This window comes from Megalops cyprinoides, chromosome 1 (assembly GCF_013368585.1).
Source record: "Megalops cyprinoides isolate fMegCyp1 chromosome 1, fMegCyp1.pri, whole genome shotgun sequence".
In the NCBI taxonomy this organism is placed as follows: domain Eukaryota; kingdom Metazoa; phylum Chordata; class Actinopteri; order Elopiformes; family Megalopidae; genus Megalops; species Megalops cyprinoides.
In genome coordinates, this window is record NC_050583.1 from 12,299,551 (window position 1) to 12,325,674 (window position 26,124).

Sequence of the window (26,124 nt, forward strand, 5' to 3'; positions counted from 1 at the left end):
GCATACTGGAACTCTTTATCTTGAGGATACCTATAAAGGTAGATTTGAAAGTTTGTATTAACAATTGTTTGAGATGCAGCTAGCTAGTTACCACAGCAAGTGTCACTAGCTAGCTACAACAGCCTCTATGATGATAAAAGATAATAAGGATAGCTAACTAGCTGGCACTGGCACTGAGCTGGGTAAGCTAAAGAACTCACGAAAACATTGCTTGCCAGCTGCTTACTAGTTTCTCATGTACTGTACCTCTTGCTATTCTGTGGTAACATTAGTTAATATTACAGTACTCCTATGGTCCATATTCATTACATTCATAATGACATGATGGTTTGTCAGCTACATGTGTGAGACAGCTAATGAAACTAAACATTTTCTGTGTGGCTGCTCTTCCTTTTTGATGAAGGTACATGACGTTGCACAGAACAGGTCAGGCAGCATAAAGGAAATCAGCTGCAACTGTGTAATTTACACTTCATGGTGAAAAGCTCAAAATGAATGTAAGACAAAAGTATTGTTTTGTTCTGTATTTAGTAGAAGCATGCAGAATGAGACCAGCTTCACACTGATTCTTGTCATCATTTTATTATACAGAATAAAAGTGACACTGCACCAACAACACTAATTTATTAACTACACATAACTAAGTGATATTTCACAAACACAGGCAATCAATTAAAAACACTGAGTGAATCTGGCATTTCACCAAGACAAGTTATCCATTAACTACACAGAACAAACTGACATTTCATTAAACTACAGTACTGTATATTTATGGGTTGGATTAATGCAAATAAAGTCATTTCTTAGTCCTATGGATTAAACTTGTAGAAGTTATTTCATTTCTCCAAATCAATCCATTTCCAGAAATAGTTTAATGTTGAATGGGGCAGCAATACATGCAAGCAAATGTTGCCTAATTTTCACTAAGACTCTTCAACCATTCAAGATTTAAAAAGAATTGCACCTGTAATGTAAGTAGGAGTTCAACCCTCTCACAAGAGCTTCCTTATTTCCAGCACTCAGACAGAATAACGAATCATCTGTTGTTTTAAAATTTCAAACCTAGTGTGCTGAATGGTTTGCATGAAATTTTCCCTACTGTTTTCAAGAAAAAAAAGCCTACTTAAAAAGTATGGGCTTTGTTATGGTTTCTCTGCTTGCAGTTGTGTGATTAATTTTAATACTAAAGATACGGGAAATTATTTACTGCCTCTTTGGCTCGAATGAAGCCGCTCAAAAAATACAGCCTCTCTCCAAAATGTCAGAGGCAAATTCCTGCAGTTGGGTGCACCTCTGTTTGAGTCCTGTGACACTCCCACATTCCACTGCTGTTGGCCATCGCTCCACCCAGGTCTTCTTCCCCAGGGTGTAGGTGAACCTGGAGAGGAGGAGGAGATAATCCTTCAGACAGCTCACAGATCAACTTGATGCTATAAAGCTGGTCTGAACCGATGCCAGTTCTGGATGGCCATCCCATTCAGTTCAATTCAATTTCAAGTTTATGGTCCACTTTTAACAAGACCACTTTTCAACACAGATCACCCCTTCAATAGCAGCAATTCGTGACATGTCTGAGAGGAACGCCTCACACATAATAACATGTAGAGTTCATCTGAATACAGTAAGATTGCATGGACAATATTATGTAAATGTAACCAATTTAAACAATCCTCTTGAGAGAATGGAAAACCAAACAAATAACATTGAAATGTTGTAACTAATTTAAACAATCCTCCTGAGAGAATGGAAAACCACATAAATAACACTGAAATGTTGTTAAGGTGGAAAAGGGTGAAAAATATAACCATGGCCCCTTAGTGGCCACAATAGAAAAAAGAAACTAAAGCCAGTTATAAAGGGGCAACCTTAATCTTACCTTGCAGTTACCTCAACTTCTCCCAGAGCATGTGGACTTACAGATAAAGAGCAGATAAACAATCACAATGAAATTAAGTGGTATCAGAGTGGTTATGAAACGTGATACAAGCACCACTTAGTAAACTCATAACACTCTTAGACAAGCACAGAAGTGGAAATACCACGCGATGAACCCCCAATTCGACGTTACCCACTTCACCTGTTGGTGGAGCTGTCCATATGCCAGACATCCTCTGGGGGCCCCATGATCAGGTACTCTCTGCTTTCCTCAAGGTCCAGACCTCCACGACAACCAGCATGAGCGATAAAGGTCCTTGTATCAGACGCTCGGATACCTTCGTCCTTTCCTTTCAGAGTCAAGAGGGGGACAACATATTTTATGCCACTTTTCTGTCTCTCAGTTGCTTTCCCATGAAGTAAGACTACAGTGCTACTCTTATATTTGATCTCATATCAGATTTCTGTCTTTGACGTACCTTCCTTTATGACCTGTAAGATTTCCATTTCAAATGTGTCATACTGGCTCCTGTTGATTTTTGACACTTTCACTTTGTACACTGTTCAAATAAGAAAAAAATGATCTTAGTCACATTTCATCTGTCCTCTAAAAGCAGCACACAATGGCTATTATAATGATTGTGTGTAATTTTAATGATATATTGTATACACAACCATAGGTAAAACAATGCAAAAACATGCTATGAAAACACAATCAAAAATGTCTATGAAAATATTCTGGATATTTGCCCTAAACTTGCTTTACCAGTAAGCAACTATCTAAACATGTGACCATCATAACTATGACCATATGCATACAGGCCCTTAGGGGAACAGCTGAAGTGTCCTGGCATACCATGATAGATCCCCTGGCAGGCCGCATCCTCACGCATGACATTATCAAGAGGCTGGTCCTGTGCCTTAGAGACACAGCAGTTGCCTGTAGAAAGGGGGGGAGGGCATGCAGACATGTCACTGTTGATTTAACATGGCCTTTTACAAGTGACCCTATGGAAAAAGTGAAAACCAGTGAATCTGTGCACCAGGTTCAAGGAATTCAATGGACTGGCTGTATGAAATCAGACTGAAAAGATAAAAATCCTTGGGCATAAAAAAACTTTAAAATGCTCTTTCTGCTCCAAAAGGATGTACTGAAATTTTACCAAAATACAGAAATACAAACTGATTCTTACAGGCAAATTGCTTCTTTCAAGCAAAGTTTTTAAACAGCATTAGAATAGGAATTACTCTGTCCCTGTAGTTGATTCTTATGTGTATTATTTGCAGAATATGTACAACAAAACGCACAATTCTAAACTGAGTATGCTTAAATTTTCAGCTGGAAGGCTTCAGCAAAATCTCCTCAAATAAACTGATGGCGCCCTCTTGTGGATATATGTTTTCGATTTTCTCATGAATATACAGGGACTTCTCTTTATAATACGACTCTTCTGACAGATTGTGTCAATGAAAACGGTATTGTTTTATGTGAGATTTTATTGAAACAAGCCTGACCATATTATTCCATTTTTGTCCATCTGACTGACCCTTAATTTTCTCACATACTATTGTCAAAACAGATTGACAGGTTAAAAATACCAAAGCCAGGTGCTGCTTAGCGAATTGCTAAATTGCGAATTGCGAATAGCTAAATTTTGGAGAGAATGGTAATTGTAAACCAAAACATTCACAGACAGACAGACACACACACACACACATACACACACACGCATGTGCGCGCACACACACACACACACACACAGTCCCTGGCTTACCCTCAGCGCACTGGCAAATCTCCTTACTGCAGATCTGTTTCAGCTCAGCCTCATCTGCCATTGGGTTGTAGAACTTGCTGCAGCGATGGTCTGCAGGGAAAGAGTACTGGTTACAACAGGCATGGTCCTCTGCGTGAAGCACTGGTACTACAACATACACTGTCTGGATGAAGCACTGGTACTACAACATACACTGTCTGGATGAAGCACTGGTACTACAACATACACTGTTCTCTACAAAGAAAGCTGTTAGTTCTCCTCATTCAGTGCTTCATTTCCGGGCCACTTGTGACATATGGCGTTTCTCTTATTTTGATGGAGAATTGACTCTTTATAATTGATATTTTGCTATGAATTTGCATCTATTTTTTTGCTACAGACTGCTTTCCACTAACATGTCACCCAAAATTGTCACTACACTGTTATTCTTTTCCAATCGAGGTTTTAATTCACTTGTCAGACATGCTTATTCATCAGGAATTACATGTCTTACGTCTACATATGTCTACATGTTACAAGTGAAGACCCTGAAGAGTTTTGTACAATAGCAGTTCCCCATCCTGGTTTTGATCCAGCTGCATAGTAACAGTTCCCTTTCCCTAACCATTACACAACACCACACACAAGGCTAGAACAATATTAAAACTCAAAAGGTATTTGAATATAGATTGAAAAAATATTTAAATACTTTAAAAACTTTAAAAACAAGACACTTTTTGGAGCATTTTGTTATCATATATTTCAAACACATTTGCAATGTAAATACAATGAGTCAAATACGTATGTTTTCGACCCAGGTCTGTGATACACTACCGCAGGACCTGAACACAGTGAAGCAGGCTGGCTTTACCTGGGTTGTAATACTCATAGACAGTGACAGATGAAGGCTGGATGAGCCCCACCTTGAACTTCTGCAGCAGTCTGAAAGAGACACTCTCCTTCTCTCGGTTCGACACCTGTGTGGAGTACAACAGATCTCAGTCTAAATAAGTTCTTCAAGCTTTTTTCAGTGCTTTTCCCCCTTTAATGAACCCCTCCTTTGGACACTGATATCCCTCACAGCAACCACTACTGTTCTCATGCAGGAGCATGGGGCATAATATGCCCATACGCCACACAGCTACTTTTCACACTGTATTTCACACTATGCAGTACGCTGCAGTGAGCTTCAGTGCCTACTGGAGGATGAGTGCAGCTTGACTGACATCATCCAAGCAACCCACAGGCATCTGACGAGTCTCAGGGTGCCTGAGCGGTGACACGTGTGACCCCTGCCAACACGCCCACCCCTACCACCGGCAGAAAGCAGCCAGTTTGTTCGGCCACTGTGGGTTTCTCGTCCTCGCTGGTTGATGACACGGCTGGGACTGAGCCCAGGCCTTTAGAGCTCAGCTTGCCGTCAAAGCAAGCACCTTAACCACCGTGCTACTCCAGAGCCCCGAGTCCTTCGTATTTGCCGTTAAGTAGTTATGTTTTTACAAAATTAAAATCTTCAGTTAGTCTCCAATCAATCAGTAAAACATTGAGCCTTCCACTTGAAATTAACTGAAGAGACAAGATTTACACTTAGATGTGAGAGGTGGTGTGACATGGACAATCATATTAACATACTATATACATTATCTTGGCCTCATTTACAAAGCACACAAGTAAGCTCTACTAGAAGAAAAACAAACAGTACTAGTTTCCTTCACAGAGTATCAAGGCAGGGTCATTCAGGGTTACCTTGAACAGGTGAATGATGAGAGATCCTCTGTCACTGAGCCCCTCAACGATCTCAAAGTTGTTAATGTAGCGATCCACAGAGTTTGTAAGCTGATGTAGGACGAGAACACCAGGACGTCAAAACAGTAACAACTTCACCAAGAGCAAAAACAGCAAAACACTGAAGTATAGGCCACTACCAAAGGAGAAATGGATACCAAAGCCCGCCTACCATTTCAAGGTCTTTAGTGTCAGGGACAAAACCAGTGGGTAGTGTGATGTCCAAGACCACCATCCTCATTTCAGTCTGTTCCAGAGACCTGGTTATAAACACATCAAATCAGAGAAAAGTGCCCAGAGGGAGAACTGTTTATCAATATAGATACTGCATTGCATTCTTATGAATGTATTGTGAATACTTTATCAGCTGGGAATGGTGGAGTTTTTGGACTCTAATCATACCTAAAAACCTCTAAAAGCCCTTACACAGTCGTGTTACTGATACAAATGACTTCAACGACAATTCTGTGTACACTTTATGAGATGCCATGCTCAGACTGACAACATCATCAGCCTGCCATTGTTAAACAGAGCTGGAGAGATAGTTGACCTCCTCTGTTCTCAGGAACACTAAACTTTGGGTCCTTGTAGTGAATACTTCCCTTTATTTCTGTTTTCTATCCTTCTTTTCCACTTTACTCTCCCACTCCACCATCTTGGACTGTGTTTTTTATTTCTGGCCAAGAAGCTCCTGATTCACCTTTCTGCTTTATTCCTCTGGATACTCCCTTCCCTCACTGGATAAAGTTAGCTATGACAGTCATGGTCCTACACCCTACATAATAACTAATCATCGTGATTGCCCACCTCACATTAATGTCGAGTCTGTATGACCTTTCAGCGTCCTCGGAGGGTTTTCCTTGGAAAGGAACAGAAATTTACAAATGAACGGTTTAATTTAAGTACTAGCAGTTGTCTACAGTACTTTCTACAATATAAAAAGGAACAAACTACTTGGTAGGAATGTCACACCATATTATGGACACTTTTTTTTAAGAGGTAACCATTAAAGTATATAGCTTTGCATGTGATAGAATGTGGAGGAGAAATAGCTTTTGACATAAGCGTAACCTACTGCTGTGAGTTTCTTTAATCGCGACCTCCAGTTCAAAGTTTCTGCAGCTGCCCTTCTCATGAACATCAGGTAGCTGATTGTAGACCGTCACAACCTGGGTAAATGAGATTTGTGGGACATCTGTTGCAATTCTTGCACTTCTTCAATGAGACTAAGGCATCCCTGCAACTGAAACAGTACCAGCACAGACTGCTTTGTCTGTGGGAATGATGAAACTGCCAGAACCCTATGTAAAAATGTCCACATACCTCCAGAACACCTTGGCCTTTCCCAGATGCCACCACTGTAAATTTCCGGTCCACAGTTGTCTGGAAGATAATTTCATAACAGGTAATCAGAGTATGACAGATATATATTCCATGCTTGTCCTCAATAAATACTGTATTCTCATAGTTGAATCGATAGCTAAAGCATTGACAACTTGAATGGATGCACTTATGTTCTATTGTGCTGAAAGCTGCTCTGGATAAGAGCGTCTGCTAAATGAATGTAATGTAATATAATGTAATGTAGTTCCAAGCTCCAGCTAAAGCCTGCTTAATTTTTTTTTACGCAGCCACTCACCTTGATTTGTGGTAGGGTCATTTCATGGGGATCATTCATCAACTTTAACAAACAACATTAATCTAACCAGAAAACATTTTCTGTATCTGCAACAATGCCACAGCCCATTAGATGGAAATAAGAGACAGTAAGTGCAGAATACACCACATGTCCTGTTTCCAGGTCAGTGACAGCAACAGGTCTGGTACAGCAACAGGGAGAGTAGAGCTAGGGGTAGGGGGAGTCACACCTTGGCTGAGCGTGCAACGTAGGCCGTCTTTGGCTCGAAGGACCAGGTGACGTCCCTGCGTCCAGGCATGCTGACTGCCACCCTGAGACTCAGGTCCTGCGGCGGGGGCTTGTGGATCAGGTACTCGGACAAACCCTGCAGGACTACCATGGTGGGCTAGAGGTGGCCAACAAAGAGCGTGAGCGCCCCAGCAATGACCACACGCTATGCTACACTGCATCACTGGACATGGGGACACAGCATCGTGATTATTACTAGCACAAATAGCAGGTGACACCATTGATTCTGGCAGCATCCAACTGCCGTGCACAGTACAGTACATACTATTCAGTAATAAGATTAATTTTCAATAATGGAATGGGAAATTATTTATAAACCTAAGCATACGTACAAAGACACACACATACACAAATATAAGTGTCTATATATACACTATATGGACAAAAGTATTCGGACGCCTGACCATTACATTGTAATGACATTGTATTCAAATACATATACTTTAATATGGAGTTGGTCCCCCTTTTGCAGCTATAACAGCTTCCACTCTTCTTGGACGGCTTTCCACAAGATTTTGGAGTGTTTCTGTGGGAATTTGTGCCCATTCATTCTGTAGAGCATTTATGAGGTTGGACGAGATGTTGGACGAGAAGGCCTGGCTCGCAATCTCCATTCCAGTTCATCCCAAAGGTGCTCGATGGGATTGAGGTCAGGGCTCTGTGCGGGCCAGTCACGTTCTTCCACACCGAACTCATCAAACCATGTTTTTATAGTCCTTGCTTTGTGCACTGGGGCACAGTCATGTTGGAATAGAAACGGGCCTTCCCCAAACTGTTGCCACAAAGTTGGAAGCATAGCATTGTCCAAAATGTCTTGGTTTGCTGAAGTATTAAGACTGCCCTTCACTGGAGATAAGGGACCTAGCCCAGACCCTGAAAAACAGGTGTGGCCAAATACTTTTGTCCATATAGTGTATATATACATATGTATAAAAATACAGTAGACAGTGATGACATTCCCAAAGGGTCCTGACCCCTACCTGTGTGGAACCATAGCCGCCACCCAGTTTACGCCTCTCGTTGAGCCACTGGAAGGGCAGGGCAGCGCGCTCCATCTGACCCATCTTCACCAGCGCCAGCAGCGCATAGCCTGTGGCCTCCAGGGTGAAGAGCGGGTTGCCTTCATCTGACCAGTGCGTTCTGTCTGCGGGAGACCAATCAGGGTGGAGTGGGGGCGGGAAGGAAGATGGCACCTTAACCAGTACTGTTCCCAACAGCACATGATGTACAGCTGTACACTGCTTAGGGAGTTTTCAGTCCTGATACAAGCATAATGTTGAGCAGTTATGTGAGCACTGTGTCCACAAAGGCTGACACACATCTGAAAACACAGCTTGGCAAATTGAAGTGTTCTGAACAGTTTTGTGTGGTTTGCTCCAATGTGTGAATAGTGAATGCTTGTTTCAGAACTTCAGGAAAATACCACAGGGCTCTACAGAGTGGTTTCAAATGAATACTCAAACAGGAGTCGGAGCAAATTCCAAGTGAGAAATGTCCTTGAGTACTAAGTTTACTAAGTTTGGCAATGACAGAGTTTTGTTTCTGGTTGCATGTGAATGCTGTCACACTGACGGCACTTTGAAGACACACAGATTCCATATGCTTCCATTATTATCTGCCTTGTCTTTTTTCTGTACATGTCATGCAGATGATGTCCTCATTCCAGGATAATAAATTAATCTACTTAATCTAATCCAATTTCACACAAAATGACTGCACCTGTTAGCCCCTCTACCATGCCATATGGTGTAACTGTACCTGCAGAAGCAACCCTCTCCAGCTGCAATCTCCCAGTGCTGTCACTTGGATTCACCAGAGCAAGGGCGTAGGCTGCAATGGCTACAGAGTAGGGCCTCCTCAGTCTCGGGAGAAGCCTCCTTAGGTGGAACGCAGCTCCTTTCAATTTCTCCTGTCGGCGTTGGAGGAAAGAAGTGCTCTTACGCCCCACCAAATGCGCTGAAACTCCACCGCAGAACGTACGCACAGAGGGAGGGAACGTCCTCTCAGACCGCAGCGCGTCACACTTCAATTCACCGCCTGCCACACACTCTGGCCATAGATTGTTAACACTGTCCTCTTTCCCACCCAATCATCACACCGCTGCAGTTTGGGAAGGAGGAGTTACCTCAGGTACGATGTTGGGATCCCTACAGTTCACCACAGCCTTGGCTTCAGACATGGCTATGATCACAAAGGCGGTGAGGGTGGCACTGGACTCTGTCCCCTGCAAACCTCCCTGTAATCGCAGTAGGACAGAGCTTGCACAGGGGTCCATGCACAGATTGTATGTAATATTGATATATTGATATTGATATATATAAAATACAACAGTATAGAACATAAAATAAATACAAATAACACACAATACTATATATAGGTGTGTGTGTGTGTTATTTTGTCTTTTTTTGGAGTCAGCAGTATGTGCACAAAACTAAGAATTCTTATAACTAAGGATTAGTGTTACCATCATGGCAGCAGCATAGACTGGGTTGTCCTCCCTGAAGGCTCCAGAGGGCAGCTGCTTCTCCTTCAGCAGGTACAGGAGTGGACCGCACAGGTGATCGGTTGCCACACTGATAATAGGCTGGGCCATAGCAAAGACCTTCACCACGTATGCCGTGATCCTGAGAGCAGAAAAAAGCGGCAAGCACTCTTGAGAAAGTGCCAACAAGCACTGGGTGAAGTGCCACCGCTGTCTCACCTACCCACCTTGACCTGGGAGCAGTCTCCATCATTTCACAGGCAACTATACTCTTCACTGCAAATATCTCAAGTCACACAACGTGCACTGAATACTGCATGTTCATTCTCCTTACAGCTTAAAGCTGAAGAAGAGCCTTGTTAAATGAGCTGGTGAGAGGTGTGTCGCCTACAAAAGACCTGGTTCTTTAGATTTACTCCATTTCATCACATCATCGCACGTGCAGTTTGATTGGATGTGTGGTTTAGGATGCAAACTTTCATGTGTGGACATGCAGACATGCTTTCTTCTGCTTTGTCTCATGAAGCTTAGCAGTCATTTCATTCATTAGTTGGCAATAACTACCACTAAATCCTCAGTAGCTGTAACCATTATCAGCTATTTTTAAATTTCTGCAATCTCTGCGTTGTTAATGGCCAACATACTGTACGATAGTATAGTATAGGAAAGGGTGAAATGAACCAATATAACATTACCATGTGCTTGTGCCCTCGTTCCGATATGGGGGGTAAGAGTTATCTTTCTTGCGGTATGCCAGTTGCTTCTCATAACCTGTCCAAACCAACCAAACAGAAACAGAAAGAACCACAGCGCTCAGTACCAGCAGTATCTTTTCTCAGTCCAGGACATACTTTTATGACACGGTATAGTGCATTCTGGGTATGATTAGCTGGTTTGATTAGCCCTTTTCACGCGTACAGTCGAACTGGTGTGATCAGAACACCAGATTGGAAAAATTCTAGCTAACATTAGCATTGAGGGAACAGTGATTTAACGCTACAAAGTATGGCAAACGCAGCAGTGAAAACTATGAGAAGCTTAATAACGCTAATGAAAACATAACAAATCATGTATCGTAACACACATGCTATGTAGTGTAACATAAGTCATGTGTGAAAGGGTTAAAGCAGACACTGTTATCCATTATGGTTATTGAACATGACAGTGATAACAGAGACAAAAATACAGCATACGGTTGAGTGTTATAAGAGAGTGGCGGTTGCTCAAACATCCCCCTCCTCCCTAACCTCTCTGGATGTATGTGATGGCATCAACCCGACGCTGCACTCCAACGCTCTCCCACTGCAGCGTCTTGTCCAGGTAGTGAGTGGCGATGAGGGGGAGGGTGATACTGGCCAGGTTCTGCTCCACACAGCCCCCCGGCATGCGGATGAGGGACGCCAGGGCGTCACCGTTGATGGAGTTGTCAATGGTATCGGCAAGCAAGTTACCTGTGGGAGGTTAAACAAGACAGGGCTGGTGTGGCTAGCTCCCAGCAGCAAGGACCACAGAGTGTGCTGGATTTCATTTGACTTACATAGCAACTGATTTAAAAGGGAAAAAATCTGCCATGCAGTATTTTTATGAAATAACGGCTTCAGTTAGACACAAAAGAGTCAGCTGAGTTCCGGAGCAGCGAGCTCTGCTATGGACACACAGTTATGGCTGTCATCAATTAAACTTTGGTTTGAGAGATGTGTCAGACTCAGTGATTAAATATTACCTGGGAAGACTACTGTAGGGGGTCACAAGCAGGAAAAAACACTTTCAACCTCTGTGTAAATCTAGCAAAGCACAGTACCTCGGACGTTGATGTAGGTCTCTGGGAATGAGTTAGGAACCACTGACTCCAGCCCAATGCCATCAACTTTCACCACTTGCTTCCCTTCTGAATAAAAAGTGGTAAACAGTTACAGTGGTGGCGTAACAAGCATTTAGCACTCTGTCGAGCAAGTACTCAAACATGAGCAATGGCTCTGAGAACAGCATTCCAGAGTTTGGGATTTAGCCAGCTGTCAAATGTCAGTATGAATGTCACACATTGTTACATTTTGCTAAGCCTTTTGCAACCCTTTCATGTGGCTTGACATGCAATACCACTCTAAGATGAGCAGCAGTCAAATTGAAATTGATCAATGTAAGCTATGTGTATTGCAGGGATACATTCACATACAAAGGGAGGACAAAGAACCCTTAACACACACACTAACATTCACCATTGCCAAACTATGAACCATAAAGGTAAAGCACTCACCCTTGTCCCCTTTGACGGATGGATTCAGAATGAAACTTTGGACTTTAGTCTTCTGTAATCCCTCAACCTGAAGCAAAATAAACATTGACGTTTGGAGTCAAACTGTCCAAATAGCATGTTTGCCATTTAGGTTTTTGTACAGTCATCACTAGCAAAGTAACAAATGTTTACTTCTTGCAACAGTGTGCCCTTAGGGCAGTGACAACATATTTTAAAAAGCACTTGGTAAACACAAACAGAGGAAAAGGACTGAACTCAGACGAGGCTGGTGACTCACCACCACACGCAACCTTTTCCTCACACCGTCACTCCCCTGGTAGCCACGGGCCAGGGCCTTCACCTCCATTTCCAGCTCCCCTGCCTTCAGTGGAACAATGGTGTATGGGATAGCTCTGGAGGACTGGGAGGGGAGTGTCACCTCCTGCCTGTGGTCCTCGGTGAAGGCCACACTGCAGATGTCCTCTGTCTTATAGAGGATCACTATCACCTGGGGACAACAAATTCCAAGCTAAAACACACAGCAGAAAGAACGATCCTCTGGAAGAAACAGGGCAAAAAATCATATGACAAATAATATAATAGACAAAATACAGGCAGTTATGTGTCAGCTTGCCTTCAGGTCTTCGTCACCGTAATTATGCAGCACGGCTTTTATCTCCACCTGCTCGTTCCTTGCCACTGAGTATGGTAGCCGCAGGTCAACAAAGAAGCGCTTCCTAGATATTACGTTATATGGCTCAGCTACGCAGAAGCCTTGGGAAAAAAAAGAAATAAATTAAACAATGGTGATGAGATATAAGTTCATTTGTTTTGTCAATCGCAGGAAATGGAACAGCCCCAATAATGAACAATAATCCTGGGTTAATAAATAAAAACGAAACAATAACAAAAAAACATCGAATTACAAATTGTCTTAACTGTCAGTACTTTAAAACGTTACCATAAATACATTATCGCAATATTTTCTGAAGCTTCTCGAACATGGACCTTCTAAATTCTACCTTTACAGTACTCCACTAGGAGAGAGAAAGACAGAGAGAGAGAAGGAAGGTGGTCAGAGGTGATCTACCCGTTTCAGGTGAGGAGCTGACTGCCAGGACCCCCCATTCTGTAATAGAGTCTGGAAGTACCGACTCCACAGGAAGCACTGCCAGTCTGAGGAGGATCCAACAGAGAGCACTGCTACTTCAGAAGTAAAACATTACACCAACTGCCACTTTCCTTGCATATTACAAGCATTCAAAATCTGACCTAAGAGACCGAGCTTTGAAAAATAGAGCACTGAGAGGATTAAATTAACAGACTCATCTATAGTCTCTTCTCTGGAACAACAAGCAAATCAACTGAAAGCAGTTTGCTGAGCAGCATCTCAAATATCCGATCTAGTATGACCAAATATTCACTTCCTGTGTTTCCTCCGTCCTCCATCTAGGAGGTTCCAGTTGGGAGCAGAAGGTTCTGGTTCCACCTGCATTGTAATGTGACCCATGTTTTAGGCCACAACCCTTCCAGAATGCTCTTAACCAGTCAGCAAATCAGAACACTTGGAGCTTCATTAATGGCAGAGACAGAACTTGCATAGACATGAATATCATAGTAAACAGAATATCAGTCTCAGCACCTCTTCCTATGCAACTCCCTCATTCTCTACAGCTGATGTAAACTCCAGTGGTAATGTAGCAACCAGTTATACTGCAATAAACATTACATTATTGGCATTTAGCAGACACTTATCCAGAGTGATTTGATACATCAATTACAGGGTTTTTTTTTCAATGTTATGCATTTATCCAGTAGGATATTTACTGAGGCAATTGTGGGTTATGTACCTTACCAAAGGGAACAGCAGCAGTTCCCCCATGGGGAATTGATCCTACAACCTTTTGGTTAGGAGTCCTGCAGCTTAACCACTATGCTATGTAACAATCAGACACAACAGTGACAGCACCACTTGAAATGCAGTAATATGAGAAGGTGGTATAGGTCAGCTTAAGCTCATCTTCATACCCGTCTTTGCTGTCCTTTTCCGGTGTACTGGGCAGGCTGATTTCCTTCCGCAGCCACGTTTCGAAAAACTTTGAACGGATGTAAACGTCTCGTTCGTCGATCACGCCCTCATCGTCGTCATCTTCAAATTCATATTCATATTTTTCTACTTCTTCTAGTCTACGACGAGGTGGACTGTGTGCCACCACTGAAAGAAACATTGATGGTGTTAACACACTATTTCTTGACTGCAGGTAGGCATCAATTAACAGTTTTAACCTCAGCACAGATCTGGCTATCATTTTTTTTTTTTTTTATGTGTGTTGTCCCCATTGCACGTATTATGTTTCTTTTTTTCCTTTCATCATTCTTGTTCTCATTAGTATTATTAACATTACAATTAAGCCATGCACAGATCCTTTTTTGGATTTATCTGTTTAATCAACCTCCATGAGAAACTCACTGCCTGGCATTCCAATGGGCGATTTAGCCTGCGTCAGCACACGGCTGGCGGTTTCGTGGAAAAAAACTCTGTTCAGCATTACGACCCTAGTGGGCACTGGGGGTTGCGTTGTGGTAGGAATCGTGGTCGTGGGCGGGGCTGTGGTGGAGCCTGGCTCCTCCCCCCTGTACTGGAAGCAGCAGAGGAGGAAGGCCTGGACGCACTCCAATCCTTCTGTGATGTAGTGGGATCTCCGGACGCAGGAGTAATCCATGGGGATCTCCCGCATGCCATCCTGGCAGCATCGCCTCAGATTCCTGTCCTCATACTGGCTCTCTGCAGGGAAGAGGGAACGCCGCAACTGTTTTTCAGGGTCAGGTTCCATTCAACACTGTCGTCAAAGTTGGAGGTTGGACCGTACGTGCTTCTGATGGATCCGGTAGACGGTTAAAATGGAAATTTTGTCTTCACTTTAATATTGTCATTAATTTGGTTTCGGGCCTTTCGGGATTATTATGGTTACGTAATATGCAACCACAAGCCTAAGATATCACTCATTGATTTTGCTTCCTTAATTGTGATTAAATGAGTATCTGTGTCTAAAACAGAAGCAGACCTACCATGCCCCAACAGCATGTCACTCACCAAGGGTGGTCCTGTGCTGCAACAACCTTGCAGAGCGCCTCCTCCTGGCCCGTCTGGGGCACTGCAGGCCTGAGGGTGAGCAGTAGAGGAGACTGAACGCTGGAGCAATCATCCAGACCCAATGTCCAGGCATACTCTTATTAAAACATGAACGTCACCGCGCATCAAACTTTCATGAATAAGTGTTCCACTGGTGTGTGGAAATTCTGGTGAAACCATTTTGATTTTGGTGACAGCTGATGTTTGTGACAGTTCCTGTTCATCTTAATAACTGAACAGAGTCCCCTTAATTTTACCTCTAGAACTTGTGAAGTGTTTCAGTGCATCACAGATACTCTCTTACTCACAAATGTATTCAATAACATTTAATGATAAATGTAGATGTGCTAATCGAAAAATGAGTCAGTGTTTCAATAAACGTCAAAGAGTCACTGATGATGGAAAAAAGCAAACAGTCTGTACTGCTTTCTGTTTAAACACATAATTGGCTAACTTGGGAAAGTTCATACCGGTCTGTCAGGGATCATTGGCTAATTTTGGAATGAACCTTCAGATTTAGCCAATGATTACCAGCTATTCTCATTCTATAACATTTCTGTTTCTAATCCACTGCTGGAAGGGGTAGGTAAATGTCAAGATGTTTGCCTGCACTGGCAGGCAAACACAGGTTATCGATCTGAGTCACACGAAACAAGGCCTTTGGACTAGAGCAAAAAAAAAAAAAAATGGGAGCAGCAATTAAACAGTCCAGAGCATTTCAAAAGAAGGTGAATCTCAGCACAATGTCCCCATCCCAGATCCTTACTCTGTCTCCCTGGCGTGGAACCTGCGGTGTTGGAAAAGAACAGCAGCCCTGCATCAGCGAACACTCCCATTCGATCTCGGCCTCCTCCGGGAGTACAGCCCATGTCCCCCTTCTCCACCACATCCCAGATCTGCACAAGGCGACACAACAGGCTCTCTATCCACACTGTGACTGTACTGTAGCCCTGACTGAATGGGTGACCTGTTGCACCATTGACACTTGCGCTAATGATATAAATGTTCACCTGAGAGGAAGATGATGTTAAGGTGCTGAAGGGACCAATGATGAAGCTTTGTGTGAATGTGCTAAAGGAATGTGGATGCAGGTGTAACGGGTGGTATCTTGCGTTGTGTTTTAATGTGATGTTACGTGGGTCGGCGAGCGAGCGAGTTTCGAACCGAGGTTCTTACTGCTCGCTGCCAACCCCTTAAAGCCAGCGTCGTTGCCAGTTGAGCTAAAGGCAAATTGCCGTTAGCCTGTCGGCGACAACGCTACTTAACCAGGTCTCAGGGGGAGTGACGTAGCCGCTGCAACCACTCGGCTACCTGCTACCCGCTACCTAAGGCTTTACGCAGGACTCACACGAGCTAATCACTTCAGCTCCGCTACACAGGGTGCAGCAGGAGGAGCAGATGAAGGGGGAAAAGATGAGGTGAAAGGCCAAGTGGTGTGAATGAAGAGCATATGGGGTGTGACTACATAACGTAAGAGATGTGAATGAAGAGAGGTGTGAAGGAAGAAGGTAAGAGATGTAAGTGGACAAACAGGATAATCAGTGTGAAGGAAGAAGGAAAAAAGCAGAGGAGGGAAGAGGTGTGCAGAAGGTAAGTTATGAGAATGAAGAGATCAGAGCTGCGCAGAAGATGATGAGTGATATGAGAAGAAAAGAGTAGTGCAGAGGGTAAGAGATGAAGAGGTAAGAGATGTTAAAGATGTTAAAGAGGTAAAAGAGGTGAATGGAGATTATATGAGTGACTCTGTCTCTGTTCTACCCCCCCAAGTGGGGTAAGCAGTTGGGCTTACCTTGCTCTGTGTCAGTCTATATTTGCTGTTCAGGAGGAACACAGCATTGTCCACTGCCAACAGGCTGACCTTGGCACCAGGGTCACCTCTGACCTCGATTCTGAAAGTTTCCCCTGGTCGGTACACATCCCTCCTTCCTACCTTACTCACTCTGAGCTGTGGGTGAGAGAAGGTAATGCAGTAAATCAATAAATGAAGTAATGAATGAGTTCTGCATAATTAATAGTCAGCATTATGCTGCGAAAAGGATACAGCAGAAATGCATAAAGTTTCTCCAAAAGTAGAATTTGCAGACGTGGGAAATATTAAAACTAATGCAACTCTGATGCTCACAGCTCCCACGCAAGTATCCTCAACGTCCACCCTCACTGAATCCGCCACAATCTCCACCCTGCCCAGCCACGGGAGAGCGTAGTATACCACAAAGCGGAAAGAGGGGATCATTTCTGGGGTGACGATCAGAGGGACATTGATGACCTCCTGACCACTGAACCGTACCACACGCTGAGCATCAATGATCTTTCCCTTGTTGAGGACCTGAGAGAAATAGTACAGACACCGGGGAAGGACAAGAGAGAAAGAAAGAGTATGGAATAATTTAAAAACAGAGAAAGGAAGGGAGAAAGAGAGAAAGAGAGAAAGACAGGGGGAGAGAAGTTAGTTGAACAGGATTTTCAGGTAAGGGGTGCGATGGCATATCCTACTGCATCTGCATCTAAGCATAGACATTGGTAAGATGGCCTCTGCATGCAAAATGTATATATCATTGTCAATTTCACTGTGCTATACCAGGGTGCTATAGAAAATAAAATTAGATGGTTTACTGACTGATATATAAATTGCATGCAGTGGTTTCCTGGGAATTACACACTGTAAAAAACTAAGCAATTTGTGCCGTGACTCACTAGGTAGGTCAAATGTTTGATCAGGTCCTTGTGCATTTGGATGTCATTTCTGAAGTATAGTTTCAGGTTGATGACTTCCCCCGCTGAGGCCTTGTCGGGGGCTGAGACGTATAGGAAGTTTTGGGAGGCACGGTTGAAAGGTATGTAAGCTTGCAGGGTCATCTGTTGTTTGGCCTGGTTTTCTGGCTTCAGGCCACTTTCCTTTGTTTCAACCTGCACACAGACAATGTATGCACCACGACTGAGGATCAAAGCCAGACAGGGCAGTGCCCACCCACAGTCTCTTCTCTGAGGAAACTATCACTGAACGCATCATGTGGCACAGAATTCCACAAATGGCAGTCACAGTGCAGCCTAATACTCATTACAAAACTCGGTTTTCTGAAATCCTAATTCCATAGCAGGAGAGAATCTTAGAGCTTTCAAAGGACCTGGAAAACAAAGTGTGACACATTACAGATGCTGCCAGTTCTTTTGCTGTTACCGTTACTTTTTCCCAAATGTGTCCACCTGAAAGCTGTTGACAGAAGTGAATGTGGCAGCATAGTTCCACATACCCCATAACCAGTGATGTAACCATGTGCTGCCGATCACTGACCCATTTATTGATTTGACTACTCTGAAAACGTAAACTCTCACGAGCCAGTCGGGAAGCTTGGCTCTTCATAGCAAAACCATCAAAACCTGATTCATTCAAATCGGTGAGTAAATGGTTGCACATGGTAGCTCCACCCATACTAATATAGCCTCACTGTCCTATCAGGACAGCGCTGAATGACAGGAAGCACTGTACTGAGTAACACTCACAGTAATAGTCTGGGGCTCCAGGGACATCGGCATGTTTATAGACAATCTGCTGATCCCAGGGTGAGAGGTAACGGGGCTGTTGTGCAGGCTCAGCTGGAACGGGACATTGGGGGCCAGCGATCCATCGTGGTGTGTTACTTGAACCTGATTGTGAATGAGAAACCATGCAAAGAACAGTACTAGTCAGCAGTGGGGCACAGTGGTAAGAAGCAGGCCTCCTAAACGAATGTTTCCTGTTTCGATTCCCCGCTGGGGCGCTGCTGTTTTAGTCTTGGGCAAGGTACTCAACCCAGAATTGCCTGAGCAAATATCCAGCTGAACTAATGAACAACATGTATAACTGTAACCTATGTAAGTCACTCTGGATAAAAGCATCTGTGAATGACAAAAATGTAATTTAATGTAGTCGTCCTAGTTATTTCTAAGTTAATGACACAGCAAACATAAATAAAGTCAATGTTCAGTTTTTTTTAGTTTGGTAATTATAACCCACCACATCCTATAAACTGAATAATGTAAATAGACATAGGTCACCACTGTGGGTGGCAAAAAGTAGAAAGAAAACACTCAGTGTCTTATGGGAAGGTGAAGACTTTACCATCAGGTCAAATGGCAAACCAGGCTTGAAGTACAGGGGAGTGTTGCTGAAGGAGATTTTGTAAGGGGACTCCAGGATCTTGATGCCAGATCGCTCAGCCTCCACAAGGTCGCTGCCTGGCAGAGGCAGAGAACCCATTCTTAAAATATATCCTGATGTTCATTCCTCCATGTCATCGTCATCTGATTTTCCTTATCTATCATCCTAAGCTCTTACCAGTGGAAGTCAGTACAGAAGCCTTGACATATATGGGGCAGCCCACCAGGTCTTTGATGTTCGGAAAAGATTTCTTAATATCATCCATCGTCAGAACAGCCGTGCCACGCTCCAGCTGCGAGACACACAAAAAAATGATAAAACAGACATGTGTTTTCTAACTAGTGAAGGCAAAAGTATGATTTGCATAAGAATGCATCAGGAAAACAAACCTCCATGACATCCCAAACAGCCAAAGACCTACTCTCACATACTGAGTCATCCATACTAGACTGAAATTCACTTGCAATCTGCCCTTTTTCACCCAAAAGGGCCGATTGCAATTCCAGTGTGAGTTCTACTTACGTCTGTAATAAGCTTCATTGAATGAGGAAATCTTCTCTTTTCCTTGTTCACTTCAACACCAAAAACAATGTAGGCAGTCCCTTTCACAGGCTCCCCGTACAGATAGCTGAAAAGCAACAAGAAATAAAACCATTTTCACAGTAGGTTTGCAGCAAAGTAACATTTTCGTAGCAAATTAACATTTTCAGTTTCTGGTGATTATGGCTCTGACAATGCGGCAGTCATACATTCCTGATATTTCACTAGTGCCGCTCGAGGCCAAAACAGTTTCCCTGAGTTTGATTATTACTGGAATATGCTAAGAAAACTCATTTAGAATTTATTCTTTTTTTACAGAGCTGAGTATTTATAGCTTTATTATAGTTTCCCGAGACACTGAAAGATGAGAGAAATTGTAGACACACAAAAACAGGCCCAGGTGATTGCCACCATGCCCATTCTCCTTGTTACATTTTCACTATGAAGAAATATTTGAGCCTCTGTGGCAAAGTGTACACACACAGTAGGAGAGAGCTCAGAAATCAGGCACAGTGACCTTAGTTTCCCTGGTCCCTGGTTTACAGTGCGAGCTCATCTGCCTCTGCCGCTCTGCTCTGTATCACGCATCCGCCTCACCTTGCCGTGATGTCCACGACCAGCTGGGTGTCATCCACGCTGAAGTAAGATTTTCTGGGTGTCAGGGTGACGTTAAAGGCAGGCAGCACTGGAAAAGGACAGACAGTGGGATCAGTCTGAATGCTGAGAGGAAGGCAGCTAGAGATCAGTGACTTATAACCCACAGGAGTTCTTCCAAGAGCCTGGCAATCCCCACACGGCTGGTAAAAGACTTTCATTGTTGAAATGTGGCAGTGGGGAACGGGGTCAAACTATACACCATTGTTCTTATAGTGTCATATTATGAATAAATTATAACGCCTACCATATTTCCTCACTTCAAAGTCAGTGCTGAACTTGTTTTGGGGCCTGTTGTCAAATTTCGCTGTGATCTTCCATATCCCCTCACTATGCAAAGAGGGAAAAAAATAGTGGAGGACATGTATGAAGTGAATCTGAGACACAATGATTGTTTCATTGCAACAAGATCTACTGTGAACAACATCTTGTGAATTAATTTTTTTTTTTTTACTTAATTTTCATAATTGCCAATTTTACGCTAGGCTCATCTCACCCTGACAACCTCTGAAATCATGGGGCACTCATGCAAGATGAATGCAATCCTCTGAGACACTTGCATGCAACCAATGGCTATTTTTGGGTAGTTACCTTATTTACTTATGCTTACTTGTACCTGTATTGACAGGTACTGGCAAGTACTTTAAGGTATTGGCATTTTGTTTCCAGCATCTTTGCAAATATGACTCAAATGAATTGGCACAAAAGTACTTTAATGGAAAGAAGTGAACTGAACAAAAAACAATCTGACTTACTTGGCAATCTCTGATAATTGATAATTATCAGCAAAGATTCCATCCCTGGCCATAGTTTTGGAAACTGCATGAATTGTGATCCCATCTGGGTTCTAAATGCAAGACCACAGGTGACAGATCAACCCACAAACAAACCATTAAATGGCCTTGACTGTTCCTGAGTGGTTGGTCCCAAATTACAGAAAAGTTGCATCAAAGCTAAATTGGGAAATGGTTTGGTATCATGACCTTTTTCTGACCCCATGCAGAATAGCTTATGACTCTCTGTCATCAATGTGGAATTGAACAAGGCTGAAAGTAAAAAACTGAACTACCTGGATCTCGATGGAAATAGAGCTGTTGAACGCTTTGAAAGCTGGCGTGGCCACAAAGGCTCTGTAGTGCACTGCAAGAGTAAAGGGAGAATAGACAAGTCTACACATCTGCCCAGACTTTAACTATGAGGAACAGTTTACTGTTTATGTAGTCATCCAAAGAGAAGGGTTATACAATGCCCGACATCCTTTTAAACCCCTATACAGTGAGCCAAGATACTTGATTTGGCAACCAATGTCAATTCATTTGGACACCCATCACCCCCCCCCCCCCCCCCCCCCTACACAAAACACACAGAGGTTCAAGCATCTCCATCAACTGCATCAGAACAGGGAGGTAACTAGTGTGGTTGGTATGGCGACGAAGGGCCCTGCCTCACCTACGTCCCTAGGGTTGAATAGAGGCTTGTCTGTCTGAATGAAGATGTAGCCAGACTGGAAGGACACCATCACTACCACCTCTGCCACATAGCTGCCAAAATCAGCTTTCAGGTAAACATACTGGCTGCGTTGCTCATCCTTGTTCAGCCCATGGGAAGGAAGCTAGAACGAAAAGAAATGTATAAGAGGTTCCCTTTGTGTGTATGTGCATTTCACTATAAATGCATGAGGTATGAAATGGTGTTACAATGGTGGATAACAGTTTTCTGGTCATCTAAACTAATAATTGTGTTGAAACTGACAGCCAACATAATTTTCTTGCAAACACAATTATGCAGTATTCCCAATAGCTTGAACAGAGTAAATCAGTAACAATATACAGGCAGGCCGAGTTACATGAGGCCTAGTTAGGCATTAAGGTCTTTCAAAGGGGTTATTGGCCGAGCATGTTTCCAAATTCACATTGTGAAAAGACAAAGGCAACCTAAAGAAGATCAATAACAAACAAAGAGTTATGATTTTCCAGAATATCTGTTTATCAATGAAATGCCCCATTTTCACAGTAGGATGTACCTGATCTTACCTCTATTGCTTTGAGGGCCTGGTAGTTATTTCCTTCATCAAGGACTACAGTCTCGTGGAGCAGCTGCTGCTCCTTTATGGGAAAGTGGTGAGCTGTTATATTAACAGTCTTTGGCTCCGACAGTCCATACGCCTCGAGGAAGATATTCTCCTTACTGTCCGTCCTTATGAGGTTAGGAGCCAGCAGCACAAATCTACAGAGGAGGTAATAGGAGGGACAGGAGTGAACAGGGTTTGTGAAATGGCTTGCATTTCATACACATCTCTACTCTTTCCACTGGAAAAAAACAGAGAGGTGCAGGCTCTGTGTCCAGGTGGGGAATTGCTGTTGTGCCCTTGGATTTGTGAAAAAATGTAACATTTCCAGGTTCATGCAGAGAATCTATGAAGGGCGTGGAACTCAGATTTAAAAATGACATGGTTTAGCATTGGTCAATATGGCGGGAAAAGGCGCTTTTGACTTTAGGACCAAAAGGGCACAGGGCTCTATGCCATATGTAATACTGTATATGCATAAGCCCTGGATAAGGCTATCTGTCAATATATTAAATAAAAAATACACATGAATAACTGAAAAACTGACATACCTTGGTGAAGAGGTGTCCAAAAGCTGGACTGGACGGTGCCTGTAAGGAAGAATGAATATTCATTAAGGGAATGAATAATTAATAATTAATAATAATTAATAATAATAAATAAAATTCAACAAAATTTTATTTTTTTATTTTAATATTGTTTTTATTAATAAATTGTTGTTGTTAATAATAAAATTATTATTAATAAATAATAAATAATAATTGAATAATTGAAGGCTGGAGCTCATATAAGAGTTTAATGTTGGGATATAATACAATAGTCAAGACTTCGCCACATCGTTTTAGGAGGTCATGAAACTTATGTCAATAAACTAGCTATCCTTTCACATGCAGGATTGATGTCCTCAAGTGACTCAAAACGAGATGAAGGTAATTTCACAAAAGAAGCTTTCATTCGTCACATAGTAGTTTATCATGATGCTTTCTCATTTAAAGAAATATTCATGGCTATATCAATTTCAGGTCATATTGCATGAAAACAGGTTTCATACTAGTACAAATTAACACAGAAGGATGAACTTGCGGGAACAGAGATCTACCACATTAAGCTCTTGAGGGGATCACCATTGTGTATCTAAATCAGATCCCAGCTTCAGCACACCTAAAGTATATTTCAATTACTCATTTAACAGACACTCTCAGGGTGACTTACAAAGGAGAAGTACAAAACACATCTTTTAAAGTTGCAGGACATCCCTAAGGCATCACTGACTGTATAGTGCCAAATTGAAATTCAGCTGACACAGACTGTTCTTCATGTGGGAGGTACCAGTATGTGTTGGGTCACAGCAGGATAGATTTGACATATTTATATAATGTTGAGCTTACATTGTTCCTTTTGTGATTCTTAGGTTCAAATTGTGGAACTGTTTAATACATAGTACTCTGATAGTAAATCTGATAGCACTGTGTCCTCAAACAGACCTTGCTCTCAGCTGAGAACTGTCTCATTGTGGAACTGTACACATCCTGTCCCCGTACTGTCGCTATACTTGCTGTATGCACTTTTGTACGTCGCTTTGGATAAAAGCGTCTGCTAAATAAATAAATGTAAAATGTAAAATATAGGCCTAGAGTTGCAGAGGATGTTACAATTCCTCATAGATAAATGCACCGACTAGAGTGGTAGAACATAACGTCATTAAAGACGGAGAGCTCTGTTCAGTTGATAGTGGTAATTTTAAAAATCATAATAATGTTGTCAAATAACCGCATTATGTTGATAGAGTATTAAAATTCTCTTCTATATATAACGTTACAGATCGAATAATTTTTATATGCAGCATATTAAAATATGTGCCATGATATAAACAAACCTCACTTATAAACAACTTATTTACTTTTTTGTATTTCTTGAATGCACAATTTTGTAGTGTTAATTAGAAATACATATTCCAGTCTATGTCACGCCGTTTGTAAAAAAAAAAAAAAAAAAAAAAACGAATATGGCTCGTATTTCGATATTAAAAATTAACCGCCTTTTTTTTTAGAACGGATACTATTTTGTTCTGAGGGTAGGCCTATATCTGTGACAAAAGGAACAAGTGAAATAAACAATGAAACTTTATGAAAGAGGGATGCCTAATTCGAGGATAGTGGTGCCGGGACAAAATGTTAAATGTCTGTCTTGCAGCGGACATCTGGATTCCGGGCAGATGAGGATAATTTGTTACAAAACAGAGAAATTGCGCAATAACCAACAGATAAACACATGGAGCCGGTAGACACTCTCGTGCTGACGCAGTTCAAGAACATACATTGAATAAGATTTCATGTTGAATGAAACTACGGTGTTGACACCACAAACAAGTTGTTTGATAAAATGTTAAGAGAGAAAAAAGAGACTGTGACAAATTGCACTTACACGTCGTCGTACCTGGGTCGATACCATGGATGACGGCGACTGAAGGAATGGAAGTGCAGTCATACGTCATTGTAAGAATCGTCCCTAAGCTGAGCTCATGTCCTGACACTTTTTCACAGCATCTACATTAACATTGTATGGAAATATACTACTGACATGTTTAAAAAAATCAGTCACATAATTATGTATACCATTCCGTAATTAGCAAACCAGCAACACACCTCTGTACCATTGAGCTTGGCTGACAAAAAACACACGTTTATTATCGGCTCTCAGTTGACAGTTGACAAAATATATTATTGAAATGTTAATGAACATTAAAATGGAATTGACACTATATAGGTGGTATGAAAAAATTGGATAAAAAATACAGTACTTACGGTAACCAAGGACGCCGCTCGTAACTGCAATTGAAGAGATCGATTTGTTGAAATGAATCTGGAATGTTTTTGTTTTGTTTTTGGTGATTTTACGAAGTAAAAAGCGACTGAAAACAGTATTTTTTTTACTTACTTATTTGCATTTTTCACGTGCTAACGGCTAAACAAGTATTTTACCATTTGTTTCACATCACATTAACACATTAATTTCCTGTTCCACACACTTCAATCGATGACAGAGGATATAAAATTATGTGGAGAGGAAAAAAAAGCAAACTTACGTAGTGAACTGGGCTTGAAAGGTGTAAATTAAAGAGCAAAAACACAGGGTCTGGAAACCTAGTGCTGCCATTGTGATGGAGATCACCGCGCTAAAAAAGTGGTTTTAGGGAATTCCAACAGAACGGGAAAGTTCTGTTAATGAATGAATCACAGTTAATGAATAAGCTGAAAAACACACAAACGTGCACACACGGAGATAATATGGGAGATGGGTCAGCACACTGCTGAAAACATTGCAGAGAAACTGGAAGGAACTAGCAGCTGGGCCAAAGAATTTTCAAGCAGAGGTGACTTGCGCCAGGATAAATATTTTAGGCTACCTAAGTCTGAACGCAGACGAATCCAGTACCTGAATGCATAAAGGATGCACAACAAACTTTTTTTTTTTTTCAGAAATGAGGATTAAAGCTTCAAAGGGCTAGACTGAGATGTATAACGCTGACCAGCAG

At 42.2% G+C, this 26,124-nt stretch overlaps 1 protein-coding gene across 1 annotated transcript; it reads right to left on the reverse strand.

The window, feature by feature from the left end:
* Positions 1-583: 583 nt before the first annotated feature.
* LOC118778787 (complement C3-like) lies at positions 584-25,795 on the reverse strand. The gene is made up of 44 exons (XM_036530506.1): positions 25,675-25,795; positions 25,394-25,417; positions 25,014-25,052; positions 23,141-23,179; positions 22,555-22,747; positions 21,971-22,133; positions 21,591-21,661; positions 21,277-21,368; positions 20,769-20,851; positions 20,465-20,552; positions 19,850-19,955; positions 19,505-19,619; positions 19,289-19,404; positions 18,691-18,834; positions 17,884-18,096; positions 17,312-17,515; positions 16,979-17,134; positions 15,956-16,085; positions 15,151-15,219; positions 14,527-14,841; positions 14,085-14,271; positions 13,147-13,232; positions 12,691-12,830; positions 12,355-12,564; positions 12,078-12,144; positions 11,625-11,711; positions 11,071-11,274; positions 10,519-10,594; positions 9,806-9,965; positions 9,467-9,577; positions 9,100-9,250; positions 8,322-8,485; positions 7,283-7,438; positions 6,738-6,797; positions 6,490-6,583; positions 6,222-6,273; positions 5,587-5,674; positions 5,376-5,465; positions 4,501-4,606; positions 3,651-3,740; positions 2,732-2,815; positions 2,355-2,435; positions 2,078-2,225; positions 584-1,378 (listed from the first exon to the last, which is right to left on the reverse strand). The coding sequence occupies exons 1-44, from the start codon at positions 25,743-25,745 to the stop codon at positions 1,234-1,236; spliced, it is 5,268 nt and encodes a 1,755-aa protein (XP_036386399.1). The 5' UTR covers positions 25,746-25,795; the 3' UTR covers positions 584-1,233.
* Positions 25,796-26,124: the final 329 nt, after the last annotated feature.